General features: G+C 45.0%; 1 protein-coding gene across 3 annotated transcripts in view; it reads left to right on the top strand.

Annotated features, from left to right (window-relative positions):
• The window catches only part of larp1 (La ribonucleoprotein 1, translational regulator), a 114,618-nt gene that overhangs the window by 57,104 nt on the left and 37,734 nt on the right, over nucleotides 1-19,780 (top strand). For 2 of the 3 annotated variants that reach the window (XM_056284746.1, XM_056284745.1), the window contains exons 4-5: nucleotides 16,572-16,643; nucleotides 19,594-19,744. In XM_056284746.1, coding sequence (XP_056140721.1) covers nucleotides 16,572-16,643; nucleotides 19,594-19,744 — 223 coding nt within the window. The remainder of the gene's footprint in view (nucleotides 1-16,571; nucleotides 16,644-19,593; nucleotides 19,745-19,780) is intronic. The other variant, XM_056284747.1, reaches the window with a different exon arrangement.

Below are 19,780 nucleotides of genomic sequence, written 5' to 3'. Positions count from 1 at the left end.
TCCATCATCGCCTACCTCACTATCTATAAACAACTCTGGCCCCCTAAACAATAAAGCACCACTCATCCAGGACATCATTGTGGACAGAAAAACTGACTTTTTATGCTTAACTGAGATTTGGCAAAATCAGCAGTACTTTGTGATACTCAATCACGCCACACCCCCAAGCTATGTGTACATACAGAAACCTCATTCCGTGGGCTGTGGCTGTGGGTTGGCTGTTATACGTTGAGCTGACAGCCTGGTTAAAGAATTTCCAGTACAGAATGTCTCCTCATTTGAAAGTGATGCTTTCACACTGGCTGGGTCAACACAGCCAGTGTGTCCTTGTCTACTGCCCCCCTAAAGCCTCCACTACCTTCATGTCTGAGCTACTCACCTCCATGTCTCCATCTACACTCCTACAAGGTGACTTCAATATCCATGTGGACTCCAACAGCTGCATGTTTGCCGCTTAATTCCTGTCATTGCTGGACTGTTTTAAAATCACACAGCATGTTCAAGGTCCCACCCTTGCTAAAGGTCACATGCTGGGTCTGATGTGATCTTCTGGTACAACTCCCTCCTATCTGCAGTGCCTGGACCGAGCTATATCCGACCATCATGCTATGCCCTTTACTGCTCCTGTCCCCTTGCTCAGGAAATGCACAAAGCATACCATCATGTTCAGGAACATCGAAACAGTGAGTGCACCAGCCCTGATTAACATGATAGTAAACCATATGGCCTCAGATCACTCTGATACCATGGTGTATGGCTTGGTAGCTCACTACAGTGTAGCCTTATCACTCATCCTTGAGTCGCTTTCCCCCCTCAAAACCCATACTGTCTCTTTCTCCCGTCCTGCCCTCTGGTCTACCACCAAACTTCGCACCATGAAGGCCACCGGTCGTCAACTGGAGAAGCCCTTTAAAAGGTCCGACCTCACTGTCCACCTCGAGGCCTTTAAAGATCACGTGAAGGACTATAAAGAAGCTTTTGTCCAGACCAAGACACAATGTTACTCCAGTCTCATTGGCAACCAGAAAAATCACCCTAGAAATGCTGTTCTCCACCATCAACCAGCTAGTCCGCCCCCTCAATGCCCCCGACTTCTGCTCATAAATTCCTGGACTTCTTCTAGGTGAAAGTGGATTCTATCCACCAGCAGCTTCTGGTGCCTGCCCCCTCACCTCCACATGCACCTCAGCCACAGGGTTATGCTCCCCCTGCTGCTTACCTGCCTCAGTGCTGCCTCCCCTTCTCCCCTGTGGATGCTCCTCAAGTTGCTAAGTTGGTCACCATGGCCAAGACCTCCACCTGTTCTCTGGACCCAATGCTCACAGCCCTGGTCAAGGCATGTCTACCTTTCCTCTACCACATCATGGTAGACATTATCAACGCCTCTCAGGAATCTGGCACTGTACCCTCTAGCTTCTAAATGGCCGCAGTCGCCCTTATCCTCAAAAAGCCAGGTCTGGACCTAGATGATCTCACCAACTACCTGCCGATCTCCAACCTTCCTTTTCTCAGTAAAATCCTGGAAAGGGCAGTTGCTCCCCAACTCCATCAGTACATGTGCAACCATGAGCTCTATGAACCCCTTCAATTTGGCTTCAGAGCACACCACAGCATGGAGACCGCCCTTATCAAAATCACCAATGACCTTCTCATTGCTGCTGATTCCAGCCATATCAGTATTCCCATCCTCCTCGATTTCTCTGCAGCCTTCGACGCTGTTTCCCACATCATCATCCTCAACTGCTTATCTGAATACCTAGGCCTCACTGGTGCAGCTCTCTGCTGGTTCCAGTCATATCTCCCCAACAGGAAACTGTTTGTCATCATCAGAGACTCTAGTCTCACCCCAGCCCAAGTCAACCAAGGCGTGCCCCAAGACTCTGCGCTTGGACCCCTCCTCTTTACCATCTACATGCTCCCCCTTGGTTAGCTCATCCACCACTATGGTTTAAGCTTCCACTGCTATGCTGATGACACGCAGCTGTATCTCAGCAGTAAGCCATCCACCCAGCTCCCTCCACAATCCCTTGTCAATTGCTTGTACCAAATAAAAATCTGAATGTTGTCAAATCTACTCAAGCTAAATTGCAATAAGACAGAGCTCATGGCTGTGGCTCCCAAGGCACTGTTCCAGAAGGTTGGAGCTCTCCTTGATGTGGATGGCTGCTCTATCTGCCCATCCCCAGAGGTCTTTCTGGACTCCACTCTGTCATTCCAGTCACACATCAAATCCATCACTAAATCGGTTTTCTTTGACCTCAAAAACATCTCCAGACTCCAGCCATCATTCTCAGAATCTGTGGCAAGGACCCTCATCCATGCCTTCATCACTTCTTGTCCGGAGTATTGCAGTGGAGTCCTGTCTGGCATACCCAGCAAAGCCCTAGACATGCTTCAGTGTGTGCAGAACTCAGCTGCCAGGGTTCTCACCTGCACCAAGCCCTGGCAGTACATCACCCTTACCCTCATCCACCTTCACTGGCTCCTGGTCAAGTCCCTACAAAATCCTCCTCCTTATCTACAAATCCCTGTATGCCCTTTCCCCACCAGTACCTATCAGACCTCCTTCACCCTTACATTCCATCCCGGAATCTGCGATCCGCAGACACGGGTCTGCTTTCCATCCCTCACACCAGCCTGCAGACTTTAGGGGACAGGGACTTCAGTGTGGCAGCCCCTCACCATTTGGAACTCTACTGACAAAGATCCACAACACTACTTCTTTGGGCACTTTTAAAAAACTCCTGAGAACTCGCCTGTTCACCAAGGCCTTTAGTCTCTAGTCACTTCTATCATGCCTGACAGTTTTTGCTATATTTTATTTCCTGTTCTTATACTATTTGTTTTTTCTGGTTGACTGTGTGTAAAATGTCTCTGGGCCCCTTGAAAGGTGCTATATACATTTAAGTTGTTGTTGGTGTTGAATAATAATAATAATAAGTTGTTCCGCCCGTTAATACAATTTTCTAAGTCAGCTGAGTAAGGTTACACAATTTCACACAGGGCATTACACAATGACAGTTCATATAAAATAGGAAAAGGCTTATTACATAAAGACATATCGCTCCATAAAATGTGAACACAGGTGTTTATTTTGAAAATGAAGGTGGACAATTCAATTAGGATGACTAAAACAAGACTGTGACCAAAACAAGCAAACAAACAGTGTGCCCATTGCTGCTTCAGTGCGTCATGCTAATTTGCATGTAGTTAAACTCCGCTCAACTTCAAATCATCACTCTAGGTGCTGGAATCGCGCTGCTCGCTGCTGCCATGCCGTTGACTTCTCCTTGTCGTCAGCTCTCATTGAAAAAGAATGACTGCTGGCTGCATATGTTGCTCATGATGCTTTTGGTGTGAGTGCAGGGTTATGGTTAGTATAGGGACCTTTCGTAAAGCTGCAGTACTATCCCTGGTCTTATCAGGCACAATCAGCAGGCAATGGTCAAAGCTGATTGGACGTAGCCAACACTTTCAAGTTAATAAATCACGGAATTAGATGGTATTTGAATCAACCAAAATCAGGTGAGCATCCCTCATCTCACTATGGCCACAGAGCAGCAACTACACTAAATGCTGCCATTTGGAATGTAAAACCAACACAGTTGAAACACAGTTGTGTAACTCACAACAGTAGGTATTTTGGTGTTTGAGGGAGTAATTATACAGCCACACAGCATGCCCAGACAGAATAGTTGCGGTCTCATGTTGCTGAATATCTTTGTGTCCTCCGGGCTGCTTTTTTTTTATGAGGATAATGGTTCGTCCAGTCTTTCCAGTCCTTGTCAGGACGGACTGGAGCTGGGTCAGCTTGACTCTGTGGCAACAAAACAAAAATGGCCAAGCTCACAGTTGAGATCTGACAAACACGTGCACACACAGCCAAGTGTTTATTTTAGGGCTTCATCTAATAATTATTTACTTTATTGATTATTCTATACATTTTTTTATTCTTCTTAATTGATTAATCATTTAGTCTTTAAAATGTCAAAAATAAATATAGCCGGAAGTAGCATTTAGCACCTGATGGCTGCTGACACATGCATTATACTATAAGCCAATGTGCAAGTGTGATTCATGTTGCCTATTTGGTCTTTTGAGATCAAGATACTTTCTAATATAACAAATATAACAAGTTAATGGAGTGCCATAGATGTTCATACATTTTATAACTCATTAAATGTGTCATCAATATGCAAAAATTGTCATCCGACCGAACTGATCATGGGCTATATAGCTAGATGTGTCTCGGCCAGAGGAAACCAGTGAGGAAAAAAAAAATATGCGATTTACGGTTCTATACTTGAAAACTGGAAACATAAATGTAGTTATCATACCACCATCATCTGGTGAATTTTGTTTCCTCTTCTTTCCTCGGAGTGGTGGATTTGGGACCTATCTGCCAGTTTTGGTTGCTATAGCCCTTATAGTGTCTGAGACCCAGGTACTGTCAGGGCAGAAGAATCATAATAAATTACAAAATGTTTCAAGCATTACGTGCTTGGACCCCAAAAGGTAATAACAATAACCAGTGCAAGTTGCCAGAGTCCAAAATTATGTCTTAAAACTGTTAACTTACTCTGACCAGCAGCCCAAAAGTATATGTATTTTGATATGGCTCAGAGAGAGGCAAGCACATCTCAGCATTTGTGAAGTTGTAACCAGCAAATACATATTTTCAACTGATAAATGACTAAAATTATTGATACACTACTGAAATCATAATTGATTATTTTCTGTAAATCAGCAAATTGTTTTTGCAAAATTTTTTTGAAGTACTTTTAACAGACTTTTTAAGACATCTTACCAGGGAATGGATCAATATGCTGCCTTGTTAGTTGTAAATAATGTACAGTTGAAAGTAAGAGTAATACAGGCAAGATTGATGCGATAATGGTGTGTGAGGCAATGAAGGAGCACAGGAAAAAGATGGGAGCAGGGTGAGTCATGATCTCAAAGGATGAGCCAAATTTATACCTGCATTGTCAGTGGGGCATGGTGTTTCCCATAGCCACTGGCAGATATTCACAAGCGTCTTAGACAGTTAGCACTGAGCAACAGCAGGTGGATATTTTCATTTATAGTTTTAGAGGCCATCAGGATCGAAGTGATCGGGAACAACACTGATAGTTTTAGACACACGGTGCCTGTGTTTGTCCTCCCAGAAAACCAGAAAATAGTTCCAACGTAATGTCACTGTCAGGCGAAAATCACATCTGCAAATCTGGCAACTTTCCTATTCTACTATGCATGCCTGCCTGCCTGCGTGTGTGTGTGTGTGTGTGTGTGTGTGTGTGTGTGTGTGTGTGTGTGTGTGTGTGTGTGTGTGTGTGTGTGTGTGTGTGTGTGTGTGTGCGTGCGTGCGTGCGTGCGTGCGTGTGCGTGCGTGTGTGTGTGATTGCTTATGGCATGAAACAGGCTTGTACTGTCTAAAGAATTTACTTGACTCACTGGATTATTTTGCTCCTTATTTGTTGAGCACTTTCCCTACCGTTGAGTGTTTCTTTTAACAAAGCTATATATACATACATACACACATATATATATATATCAAGAGAGATGTAGGAAAATAAACTTTTAATACATAGCAGTACAAGCTTTTTTTGCACGTCGTTCACTCATCAGCTCCCATACACACACACACACACACACACATATATACATTAAGATAGCTGTAGGAAAAAACCTTAAATTCGTAGTAGTACAAGCCTGTTTCATGTGCCACGCATTCATCAGCTACTAAGGTGTTTAAACAAAGAAGAAACAGCCAATAAATACCACGCTGCCCTGTGCCACGCCCCTAGTTACAGTGCACAGCAACCAATGGGAGGATGGGAAACATCTGAAAAATAACTACAGCCTGGGTGCTCGTTTTAAAAAAGCAAGGACTTAAAGGGCCGGGCACTGTTGAAAAAGCATACATTTAAAATATAACAAAATAACAGCCACTAGGGTACTTTACCTATATCATATAGTGGAGTTGGGCTGGAGCCCAGTTAAAAGAATAGACAGCTAAAATATAAAAATATAACGTATAATAAAGGTCATCACATGTATATCATCTAATGGGGGGGGTGATAAAGACAATGGCTTATTTATAATTGCAAAGCAGATATTTTCTGTGTCTACAACTGGTGGCCAATTCATCTATATGTGTGTGTGTGTGTGTGTGTGTGTGTGTATGTATGTATGTATGTATGTATGTATGTATATATATACACACACACACGCCTGTTTCATGCCATAAGCAATCATCAGCTGTCAATAAAGCTACTGTGAAAGAACATACCTTTTACTGCCTCATCATGCATATTCAAAGCATATTCAACCAGTAGTAAAATGTGCAATCTATGTCTAACTGAACAATATTTTATCATTTGCAAACCAGAAATGTCCATATTGAATAACAGGAATGAATTGGCCAGCAGTTGCAGACATAGATATAAGCACCTATTTTGTAATTATAAATAAATCATGCCAATAGACAAATACCAACCCCCCCATTGGACCGTTAACAATCACGTGTCTTTGAACTTTTGAATGTCGCACCTCTCCCTTCCCCATTGGACGGTGTGCAGGTGATGTGCATGACGAGGCAGTAAAAAGTATGTTCTTTCACAAGTAGCTTTACTGACAGCCGATGGTTGGTTATGGCATGAAACAGGCTTGTACTGTCTCATAAAGAATTTATTTGACTCACTGGATTATTTCATTTATATATATATATATATATATATATATATATATATATATATAAATAAATAAAGGTTTGGGAATACCTCAGTGTTCGTATACAAATGAAAAGTGTTTTACAATGTCTGTGAAAATGTAATACACTACCGTTCAAAAGTTTGGGATCACCCAAACAATTTTGTGTTTTCCATGAAAAGTCACACTTATTCACCACCATATGTTGTGAAATGAATAGAAAATAGAGTCAAGACATTGACAAGGTTAGAAATAATGATTTGTATTTGAAATAAGATTTTTTTTACATCAAACTTTGCTTTCGTCAAAGAATCCTCCATTTGCAGCAATTACAGCATTGCAGACCTTTGGCATTCTAGCTGTTAATTTGTTGAGGTAATGTGGAGAAATTGCACCCCACGCTTCCAGAAGCAGCTCCCACAAGTTGGATTGGTTGGATGGGCACTTCTTTGAGCAGATTGAGTTTCTGGAGCATCACATTTGTGGGGTCAATTAAACGCTCAAAATGGCCAGAAAAAGAGAACTTTCATCTGAAACTCGACAGTCTATTCTTGTTCTTAGAAATGAAGGCTATTCCATGCGAGAAATTGCTAAGAAATTGAAGATTTCCTACACCAGTGTGTACTACTCCCTTCAGAGGACAGCACAAACAGGCTCTAACCAGAGTAGAAAAAGAAGTGGGAGGCCGCGTTGCACAACTGAGCAAGAAGATAAGTACATTAGAGTCTCTAGTTTGAGAAACAGACGCCTCACAGGTCCCCAACTGGCATCTTCATTAAATAGTACCTGTTAGAGCCTGTTTGTGCTGTCCTCTGAAGGGAGTAGTACACACCGGTGTAGGAAATCTTCAATTTCTTAGCAATTTCTCGCATGGAATAGCCTTCATTTCTAAGAACAAGAATAGACTGTCGAGTTTCAGATGAAAGTTCTCTTTTTCTGGCCATTTTGAGCGTTTAATTGACCCCACAAATGTGATGCTCCAGAAACTCAATCTGCTCAAAGAAGTGCCCATCCAACCAATCCAACTTGTGGGAGCTGCTTCTGGAAGCGTGGGGTGCAATTTCTCCACATTACCTCAACAAATTAACAGCTAGAATGCCAAAGGTCTGCAATGCTGTAATTGCTGCAAATGGAGGATTCTTTGACGAAAGCAAAGTTTGATGTAAAAAAAATCTTATTTCAAATACAAATCATTATTTCTAACCTTGTCAATGTCTTGACTCTATTTTCTATTCATTTCACAACATATGGTGGTGAATAAGTGTGACTTTTCATGGAAAACACGCAATTGTTTGGGTGATCCCAAACTTTTGAACGGTAGTGTATATGGTTACAAAATTGTGAAATGGTGAGTTTTTTCCGTGTCCTGTAAAGTTCGCTCCTTTGTAGACACATGGCAACCAAAGGCTTGTTTCCCTCCTGTGTTCTGGATTAGAAATTAGTTTGTGCAAAGCAGCTAAAACGCCCTCAGAATTAGCCAGTATTGCACAAAAGCACAGAAAAGAGAATCTACATGACACGATATTTGACAGCTTATGTTTGACAGTTATTAGTTTAATTGCAGCTCGGTTTAACACAAGTTCAGACATCTGCCTCAGAGCACACGCTACTGTCACCCACAAACTCAGCTCCAGGCTAGGCCAGCTGAGCTCAGGTGTCATGACACTTCTCCACACACACACACACACACACACACATAGGATGCATCTAATTTGTCTCCTGTTACATTAGCAGCAGTTGGCTGACCGTCAGCTCCTTGGAGCAAGGCAGGCACGGGGGGCGGGTGGATAGTTCTATTTCTGGACCCTGGAGAAGGCTTTTCGATAGTTTGTCACCAGTAGAATGACCTGAGTAAAAAAAAAACCAAACAAAACACACACACACACACACACGCGCACAATCATGCATATTGTTAGAACAGCCAGGTCTAAGCAAGGCTGTGGGAGAGTGAGTGTTCCTGTAGTTCTGCCATGCGCCTGTAGAAGAAAATGTGGGTCACGTAATCAGAGCCATGAATAACCCTTGGGGCAACGGCTGGGAAGGAATATCCTTTTAGGGGACCCCCTCTTGTACTAAAAGTGCCCATGTTGCTGCACAGCTGCTATTCTTAGGGGTCTTAGAGTATGCTGCTTACTGTGGAACATTTTAATCCGTCAGTTGCTCATGTCATTGCATAAATTATGCACACCATGATTCAGATATTGGAATTTGCAACTAGGAAGCTTTTTTTTTGCATTTTATTTCTTCATGTTGACATTCCATTTCCCGAGGACCAGTCTGCAATGCCGGAAGTCGGCTTGCCCAGGTCCCCGCCTTTGCCTGCCAACCAGCTTGCATTGCACCCTACCTCAATGCTCATCCCCGTGGGTGGTGGCTCCATGTTGCTTTTTTGGGCTGGGCCTGACCGGGCCCCATCAGCCAAGACCCGGCCACTAGACGCTCGCCGGTGAGCTCCCTTCCAAGGCCTGGCTCAAGGAGGAGCCCACAGTTTCCCTTTTCCGGGTGAGGTGCTGTAGCTCTGCTGTTGAAATTTCATTGGGTTTCTTGGGAATCGTTCTTAGTCTGGCCCCTTCCCTGGGACCAATTTGCCTTGGGAGACCCTACCAAGAGCTATTGCCCCTGACAACATAAGCTCCCAGGATCAACGGGACACCCAGACCCCTCCACCGTGTTAAGGTGGCCGATTCTCGGAGGATGGAGTGGGAGATTTACAGACGGATTGGTGTAGCATCAGCAGTAATGCGGATGTTATACCGGACCGCTGTGGTGAAGAGGGAGCTGAGCCGGAAGGCAAAGCTCTCAATTTACCAGGCAGTCTTCGTTCCAACCCTCACCTTTGGTCATGAGCTTTGGGTAGTTACTGAAAGGTTGACATCGCGGATACAAGCGGCTGAAATGAGTTTCCTCTGCAGGGTGTCTGGGCTCAGCCTTAGAGATAGGGTGGGGAGCTCGGACATCCGGAGGGCGCTCGGAGTTGAGCCGCTGCTCCTTCATGTCGAAAGGAGCCAATTGAGGTGGTTCGGGCATGTTATTAGGATGCCTCCTGGGCGCCTTCCTTTGGAGGTTTTCCGGGCACGTCCGACTGGGAGGAGACCCCGGTGTAGACCCAGAACTCGCTGGAAGGACTACACGTCCAATCTGGCCTTGGAACATCTTGGGATCCCCCAGGAGGAGCTGGAGGGCGTTGCTGGGGAGAGGGATATCTGGAATGCCCTACTTAGCTTGCTGCCACCGCGACCCGACCCCAGAGAAGCACTTGATGATGAGATGAGATGAGATTTCTTCATGTTGCTCAGCCATGGTAAACGAAGATGTAAGCCTCCCTGTTTAAACTAAAAAGTTTTATTCAAAGTAACAATCCTGAAGATTGTTCTTTTTGTGAACTTTCTGAAGCCCATGGTATCGTTTAAATTTTATCAATCCCCATTCTTATCGATTCCCGATTCCGATACAGCAAAAAAAAAAAGAAGTTTACATTTATATGTCAAAATAACCTTTATTCTTAAATGAGCCACAGTCAGTTGTGGTTTTTGCATGCTACAGCTTTTGCTTGTGAAAAAATAAAGTGCTTTCAAAGTGCAACCAAATAAACAGTGAATACATAAAACAGAGGCAAGTATGTAAAAGCTCTGCATGGGTGCAACAATAGAGGCAGCAGTTTTTGTTAAGAAAAATCTGCATATCTGCCTTTTCTGGTAGTATGCGAGATCTTTCTGGGCAGATAGTGTCCCCAGCAGTGGAGAAAACCCTCTCACTCGAGGTAGAGGAGGCCTGCACACACAAATACGAAAAGGTCACCGCTGTTAGCAAAGGATGTGGTTTTTAATTTTGTTCCATCACCAGGCAGCAGGATCATCAGATGTCATTGATGCTGGCATCTCCTGGTACATCTTTAGCTCTACGTCAGTGCTTTTTTTTTTTTTTTTTTTGGGGATCCCCCCCCCCTTTTTTTTTCTCTCCCCAATTGTATCCGGCCAATTACCCCACTCTTCCGAGCCGTCCTGATCTCTCCTCCACCCCCTCTGCCGATCCGGGAGTGCTGTGCAGACTACTGCATGCCTTCTCCGATACATGTTGAGTCGCTAGCTGCTTCTTTTCACCTGACAGTGAGGAGTTTCACCAGGGGTATGTAGTGCGTGGGAGGATCACGCTATTCCCCCCCAGTTCCCCCTCCCCCCTGAAGAGGCACCCCGACCGACCAGAGGATGCGCTAGTGCAGCGACCAGGACACATACCCCACATCCGGCTTCCCACCCACAGACATGGCCAATTGTGTCTGTAGGAAAAACAAATATTTTTTAACATAATATGAAGTCAAAGCCATACAATTATTACTTTTTTCGTTCATTCCTTCAAAGTCTCATTTACCTGGCACCACGTGGACAGGTCTGCCCAGACAGCCTGCTGAGAGGGAAATCTTGCCACTTTTTATGTGGACGTCCAATCAGTGTTGAGCACAAATATAGTCATTTGAATGTCTTGATGCATGCTCAATAATCCAAGTAAGAAATTCAAAATAAGTCAATTGAAGCAATGAATTCCTCAGCGCATGCTACATTGAATGGGAATTCCAAGTTCTCCTGGTTGCGGCGCTGTGCTGGCAGTGCCTAAATGTACCAGGATAGACTTCAGATACCCAAACCCCAAATCCTTCAAAAGCCCACCCAGCTCATGGAGGCGGGCATTTCTTGTGGCTCTGTGTACAAAGACTGGTGTCTTAAAATTTCACTGTTTGATCAGAAAACCAAAAAACGGCACAAATTGAATTGGATCAGTTTTATTCACGACTAACGTGCCTTCTCATTGTATCGTACCTGGGTGTGACAACTACAGGAAGAGGAGGGAGGAGGGAATATGCGTAAGCTACCACAACAGATGTTGAACAGCGTAAAGAATGGCTCCGAATGATTAAAAAAAAAACCCCCACATATGACAAAAAGATACCGCCGTCAGTGCTGGGAAGTCTTCACATATGCTCTTTGCATTTTGCAGCAGATGACCGAAACAGGGTCAGATACTTCAACTGTGCAATACTCTGGTGTGTATTTATACTCTATTAGTACTGCATTCATAATTCATATTATCCACATAATTTACACATTTATATATATATATAGTTTTATATGATAGTTTTCACATATTTCTTATTTTTCTTATAATTTCACTTACGCTTATACATATTTTCTCTTCTAGAATGTGAGTAACTGTAACTTGACCCAGTTTGACCTCCACAAGTATTTGTGATTCTGACTATTTTGATAGTTTTTGTTGGTAACAATAACGTTAATATATCGTCTGTATTATCCATACTTCATCATTGTGTGAGGGAAGAACAAGTATTGTCTTCATATCATATCATTAATTCTATGCTTTGCTCTATGCGCTGAGACCAACCACATCATAGTTGCATAGTCTTAATTGATTCAAGACTCCCCACCAGGGCTCGAAATTAACTTTTTTCTTCAGTGTCCCACAACTGTCCCGAATTCTACTTTGTATTGTCCCGGATATAACCAACAGTGTCCCAAATTTTAATTCTTGTCGTCGCCCCCTCAATTATGCAGAATACATATAATTTGATCCTTTTTTGTCACTTAATCATCACACCATGGACTCTGGTCCACCATATAAGTTTAAAATACTTATTCTTTTATTAAACATATGAATATTAGTTTCGGGAGTCGGCAGTATTGGGGCTTGCATCAGGGGGCTGTTTATTCAACCACCTCAGCATTTCTTTCTTCTTTTTTTTTCATAAATGTATTTCTGATTTTCCAATTTTTCTCCCAATTTAGTGGCCAATCGATCCCTATTTTAATTCAAACACCCACCCTCGTACTGTATGCGTTCGCCAACTGCATCTCTCCAGCCAGCAGTCTCGAAGGATTCGCCTCGTCATGAAGGTGGCGAGGCGACTCCAGGCCGAACCACTGCTTTTTCCGACACACAGAGACGCAGTCATGTGGCGAACACAAGCTGCCTCCGCCTCCCTCCCGAAGACAGCGTTGCCAATTATCGCTACTTCGAGTCCGGCCATAGTCGGATCTGACGAGACCGAGGCGCGAACCCCGGTCCCCAGTGGGCAACTGCATCGACACAAAGCCGATGCTTAGACCGCTACACCACCACGGACTTCTTCTTCTTTTAACTGTCGTTGATGATGTTCTATCGCTCTGGCTCTATGAATGTTGCATTGGCACGAGTCAAGCAGCAGCCACTGGCAGAGTGGATGACGTAGAATGCATTCCATGATTTGCACGAACAGGCGATTGACTGCCCTATCGTGAGGTGCCGCAAGAACGTAAGCCTACTGTAGTTTCGCCGTTCACACGTTTTTATTAAATTATTCAAACGACAAAGTAACGTCTAGATACTCACAATTAATGACTTTGCAAATAACACCTATTTCGAAGTTTACTTTGACATTTTTTTTCACTGTCCCGGAATTGTCCCAGACAAAATATCTTTGTGTCCCAGTAGGATTTTTTTATGGTCCCTGGGACATCGGGACATCGTTAATTTCGAGCCCTGCCCCCCACCCCTGAGTTGTAAAATTATTCACTCTCACAAACCCTAGTCTGCTGCTAATCTCACATACTACTTGGCCTGTCAACCTAATAATTTTTGTGCACGGTTAAGACTGTATGATCAAGGACCTCTTGTAGTTGTGGTGGTTCAAAACCTTTGCAAAACCTGTTTTACACTGCAATCGAGTGCTAACTCCTCAGCTGGTTTTTTGCCTAAGTCTGAGCACCAGAGAAGAGGAGCTATGCCTGGTGGAGAGCTGCACTCTACTGAGTGCACTCTTTTGTTGAACCCAGGTTTTAGCTATTTTATCATTTTCTGCCTCACTTGGCTGCTGTGGTGAAGACGTAAACCGCTATTCATCGTGTAGCCTAATTTTTCAAGTGAAAAGTCTGCCTCAGAATATACATCAAAATAAACTACAAAAGGCGTTTCTTAAGCACCCCATTCATCTATCCATCCATTATCCAAACCGCTTATCCTGCTCTCAGGGTCGTGGGGGTGCTGGAGCCTATCCCAGCAGTCATTTGGCAGCAGGCGGGGAGACACCCTGGACAGGCCACCAGTCCATCACAGGGCACATGCGCGTGCACACACACACACCTAGGGACAATTTAGTACAGCCGATTCACCTGATCTGCATGTCTTTGAACTGTGGGAGGAAACCCACGCAGACATGGGGAGAACATGCAAACTCCACACAGAGGACAACCTGGGATGACCCCCAAGGTTGGACTACCCCGGGGCTCGAACCCAGGACCTTCTTGCTGTGAGGCGACCGCGCTAACCACTGCGCCACTGTGCCGCCCGCACACCATACAGAATATAAACAAAGGGGACATTTGTTTGCATGTAAAATCTTAAGGATTGTAACTCTAAATTAAGTGCTATAATTGTAGCTATAACAGAAACTTAACATATTTAGAAATCGAGACTTCATGTAGTAATTCCAGCCTTAGCAGCAAGGCATCCGTTTCCTAGACATTTCTTGTTTATGCAGCTGAATAATGTCATTTTTTTGTCTTTATCACAGTGAGAGTGGAGATAGAATTTGGGGCCACACCTAAAGCTTTTATCCCCCTCCTCTGACACACTTTGTATTTACAATTACCCCGGTCCCATCTGCCTCAAAGTAGCATAGCATAGCCATACAAAGCAGTCCATTTTTACTCGGGTTCCTGTAAGGGGATCTGTGTGGAGAGCTTCCCAAACCAGAACCTCTTCCAGAAACCTGATGGCAGCTACCGGCTTTGAAAATGCATTGCTTGTTGCAAAAAAAAAAAAAAAAAAAACATCCTGGGCATGGTGGTCTTTTTTTTACCACTCCTGTACTGGCTCAAACTACAGTACCGCCCCATTTCTTTATTGTTTTTTAAAGGGTTTCTCTCATGGTGCAGAAAGGCATGATTAAAGTGTGAATCTTATCAAAGTTATGTCATCGCCTGCCGGCGGTGACGGATGCCATGATCTGAAGAATGATTCAGCATTCCTTCAAACTCATTTCCACTATCTATGTTCTCAGCCACTGCAGCATACTGCCAGATTGATTCAGACTATACACTCCATCACTTCACCTGAGCATTGAACACTTATTTACTTAAGTGGCTGTTTTTCATTTGGCACCGCAGCAGTGGTTTTCTTTGCTCACTTAAAGTAATTAACAGTTCTTCTCATTTGTGCAGAGTCCAGGGCAGAACCGTGTATGACATAATCATAGAGGCATTTAGACAAACAGCGGGGCAGAAAGGCTTCTGAGAAGGCCCAGCAAAATCAAATAAAAGAAATTGGACGCCCCTTCGTCGCAAAAGATACATTTATTGGGGGCGTCCGGGTAGCCTGGCGGTCTATTCCGTTGCTTACCAACATGGGGATCGGCAGTTCGAATCCCCGTGTTACCTCCGGCTTAGTCGGGCGTACCTACAGACACGGTTGGCCGTGTCTGTGGCGGGTAAGCCAGATATGGGTATGTGCCTTGGTCACTGCACTAGCGCCTCCTCTGGTCAGTCAGGGCGCCTGTTCGGGGGGGGGACTGGGGGGGAAAGCGTGATCCTCCTACACGCTACGTCCCCCTGATGAAACTCCTTGCTGTCAGGTGAAAAGAAGCGGCTGGCAACTCCACATATATCGGAGGAGACGTGGTAGTCTGCAGCCCTCCCCGGATCAGCAGAGGGGGTGGAGCAGCGACCAGGTCAGCTTGGAAGAGTGGGGTAATTGGCTGGGTACAATTGGGGAGAAAAAAGGGCAAAAAAAAAAAAGAGGTACATTTATTTAAATGCTTTGGAAAAGTGCAGAAATGACCTGGCATGTACAGGGCACACTGAGGACAGCTTGGGTATACGTGGGAACACGGAGCTAACACAGTGTCTCTTTAGCCAGGCAGCATTCCTCAGGTAGTATTGCTGAGGAATATTACCTGAAGGGACCTCCAATCTTGTTCTGATAATTACACAGACTCCAAACATGCAGCCTTTGTCCTGATAGCTCACCTGGATAAGGAAAAATCCCATTAATGCAAGGTGTAAATACTGGAGGCATGCACTGGGCCTGGGCTCAAAATCGGATCAGATATACCACACCGCTACCGAGGGAAGTTTGGGCAGAATGAGCCAGGTATAAATGCAGTCCGTTTAGTGTGCTAGCATTGGTGAGACAGTTGCATGCAGGGGATACAAACACCGGGCTTCGCAGCCCGTAGTTCAACATTAGACTCGTACTAAAGGTAGCCCTTTACTCAGACTAACCCAACTTTGGCCTGAACCGGTCCCATAGCGTTAAGACTTTCACAGCAGTTGCAACCACGATTGTGGCACAGACTTTGTACACACTATGAAAATGTGCACAGCCACAACAACACAACCACAACGCCCGCACAGTGGACAGTGAAAACACGTGCGACACCAGATGTATACAGGGTGTGGAATGCGAACATGCAAAGGGGCAGGTCCAAATTATTCATCGTCAGGTAACATAACCCAAGATACAGACCGCCATGGTTACCCTGGTCGGAAACGGGTTCGAAGATGAGATGAAATGGAGTGCACTCAACAGATGGTAAAAACAGCAGATACTATTATTATTTGCCCATTCAAAACTTGGAGGGACATCCATTTACCATTCAAAGCATACACAGCCCCTTCAAGATGTGCAAGCAGTACACTGAACTTCACAAGTCAGAAATTTTAAGTGTGTCTGTGTGTGTGCACATTGGGACTTTTGTGTGTGTGTGTGTGTGCGTGCGTGCGTGCGTGCGCGCGCGTGCGTGGGCTTTTGTGTGTGTACATCGCTGTCCATCTCCCTGTTCTCTCTAAACTGCCCCTTCCCTCCCTCCCTCTGCTCAGATGGAGGTAGTGACACGGACCGTGTCCTGCCCAGCGACCGTCAGGCAGGTCAGAGAGACTCGGAGATTCCCAGTAAGTTCACCCTCCAGCCACAGGGGGGTCAACCAGCCAAACCAGCTTGCCAACCTGCCTGTGGACAGTCTGAAATCTCGTTCTACCTTCCAGTCGCAGTCTGCTTTTCTAACTTAAATTTAATATTCTTTGCAAGTGGATTTTGTGTGAGAATAAACCAAATGCTGAACACGCCATACTGGGCCGTAGAGGCCGGTGTTGCAGTGTACGATTGTCGATAGCTCTTGTTTTCCTATTGCATGCTTTTTAAAAGGCAGTACAAGCTTTCTGACACAGTCCCCGTGACGGCAGGTTGTAGGGGAAGTTGCCCTTGTTGCTGATGGTTAAACATTATTCAGAATGGGAATGCAATTTAAAGGAAATAATTGAATCTGAAAGCCTAATCAACACTCCCAAGTCCACAGAGGATTTGAAGAGGAATGGTGTGAAAATTTTTGGAATGGAGTGGAATGGTATTCTCCTAACGCTGTCATGATAATTAACTGTTGAATGGAAACTTAATTGACTTGACAGTCAGCTGGGATGTCATTGTCATTTTATTTTATTTATTTTTGACCCACAGCTCCTACTCAGTCGTAAAGGCAGATAACGTGTGTGTGTGTGTGTGTGTGTGTTCCTGATCACATTCTCCATCATGGTGCATCCTTTGCACCACGATGCACTAACATAGTCCTTGGTCACATGCCTCACATAGAAGTGTTCACACTACACCATCTGCCGAGGGCAGCAGGGTGGCGCAGTGGTTAGCCTCACAGCAAGAAGGTCCTGGGTTCGAGCCCCGGGGTTGTCCAACCTTGGGGGTCATCCCAGGGCATCCTCTGTGTGGAGTTTGCATGTTCTCCCCGTGTCTGTGTGGGTTTCCTCCCACAGTCCAAAGACATGTAGGTCAGGTGAATTGGCCATACTAAATATTCCCTAGGTATGAATGTGTGTGTGTGCGTGTATGTATGTGTATATGTCTGCCCTGTGATGGCCTGGTGGCCTGTCCAGGGTGTCTCCCCGCCTGGCGCCCAATGACTGTCGGGATAGGCTCCAGAATCCCTGCGACCCTGAGAGCAGGATTAGCGGTTTGGTTAGTGGATGGATGGACCATCTGCCGAAAGCTGACACCATATCTAGAGTGACTTGCAAAGAGTTAAATGGTTGAATGAGCTCAAAAGTTAGATTGCTAACATTCCTGCCAAACCCAAGGAGTGAGTGCAAGGGTCAAAACTCCAGCACCCAGTCACATTTTTGATAAAACTCCTAAATTGTGAACTGGATGTCTGATGGTTTTTTCTCTCTGTGCAGGTCCCATCTCTGTCTGCCCAAATGTATTCTATCCGTAATGATTGTGTTTCAGATCATTGTGATTTGGACAGACTTCTTGCTTGTGGGCTATGTTGGCTTGGGTTTCCTATATCCTCTTCAGCAGATTTGGAGAAAGGGTTTCCTGTTTAAGGCCTTAAGATTCTAGTGTTTATCTTTAATTTCAAGTGTGGTGATACGGGGGCGTCCGGCTGGTGTGGCAGTCTATTCCGTTGCCTACCAACACGGGGATCGCTGGTTTGAATCCCCGTGTTACCCCCCGGCTTGGTCAGCCGTCCCTACAGACACAATTGGCCGTGTCTGCGGGTGGGAAGCCGGATATGGGTAGGTGTCCTGGTCGCTGCACTAGTGCCTCCTCTGGTCGGTCGGGGCGCCTGTTCGGGGGTGGGGGGGAACTGGGGGGAATAGCGTGATCCTCCCACGCGCTACGTCCCTCTGACAAAACTCCTCACTATCAGGTGAACAGAAGCGGCTGGCGACTCCACATGTATCGGAGGAGGCATGTGGTAGTCTGCAGCCCTCCCTGGAACGGCAGAGGGGGTTGAGCAGTGACCGGGACGGCTCGAAAGAGTGGGGTAATTGGCCAAGTACACTTGGGGGGGGGGGGGGGGTCAAAGTGTGGTGATACATTCTTTCGCCAAGTTTTGTCCTGTAAAGAACTAAAACAATAAGTGCATTTGTTAGAGGGGTGAACATGTATGTGTGTTGGTGGGTAAGGAGATATTTTGTGTGTCGGCGCCTGTTTTCAGCAGTCGTGTGCAAAACTGTCCACGGGGAAGAGAGCTGGGCTACCTGTTAGATTTAACTACACTAACTAAACTTCACAGCTGAGTGCTTTGCATGACTTCTTATGCAAAACCCCTCTTGAGTTTCACACTGTGCTGATATGTATGTCACTGTTAACCGAGCCAGTGTAACACAACCAGCTGTTTGAATTCTTCCTGATATGAATAAACTCAGATACGAGCTCCGGGGTTAGAGATCATTTAATATGGTCCGCTGCCATGTACTATGTCCAGGTTTGTGTTAGTTTAGCCTTGAGGCCGGATGAAACAGACCCAGAGTCTTGCTGTTGTTCTGCCCTGCTCTAATCATTATGAGGGTCAGAGTGGCTTTCTGGAAATACCAAGGCCACGTAGAAGATCTGGATTGGCCGATCACCTAATCGGCCCCCCACCTCCAATAGATGTGCAACTTTCCCACCGTCAGGAAAAGACATATAACGCTGACTCATTTTTTTTAGAAGCCCTCCCTAACTTCTCAGCTAGCCTTTTTCACATTTGTATTTGTGTCAATTTAGAGTAACATGTTAACTGGCCCCCTGTTTTGTGTTAGAGTATTGATACGCTGTTTCACAATTAAGATTGTGTCGGCTGGTATGTTAGGTGTGTTATACTTGTATTATATAGTTATATTCGGTAGGCCACGATCCAGGTATGGGAAACATACCTTTCCTGTTTCACTGCAGATGCTCACTTTCCAGGCCCCGAAGATAAAGAAAAACACCAGCATTGAACCCCGATCCTTTACAGGGAGAACATACAAATAAGCACATGTAAAGCACTCCTATTGACCCTCTCATCATAGGCCTTACATTGTACATGTAGGTGTCCCGTCCCTAACTGACCCGCTCCCTCCACAGGCCCCTAAGAGGACTACAGCAAAGAAAGAGTCCAAGGAGAAGAGGGAAAGCAACGAGGAGAGCAAGGAGAATCTGAAGGCGAAGTCGGACGACTCTGGAGAGGAGAAGAACAGTGATGGAGATGCCCAGAAGAATGGCCAAAAGAAGAGAGGTGAGTGAGAATCATGTGCTAATTTATATTTTACTA

This window comes from Lampris incognitus, chromosome 8 (genome assembly GCF_029633865.1).
Source record: "Lampris incognitus isolate fLamInc1 chromosome 8, fLamInc1.hap2, whole genome shotgun sequence".
Classification (NCBI taxonomy): Eukaryota; Metazoa; Chordata; class Actinopteri; order Lampriformes; family Lampridae; genus Lampris; species Lampris incognitus.
The sequence above is the reverse complement of the archived record's forward strand: the minus strand, read 5'-3'. Positions and strand labels throughout refer to the sequence as shown.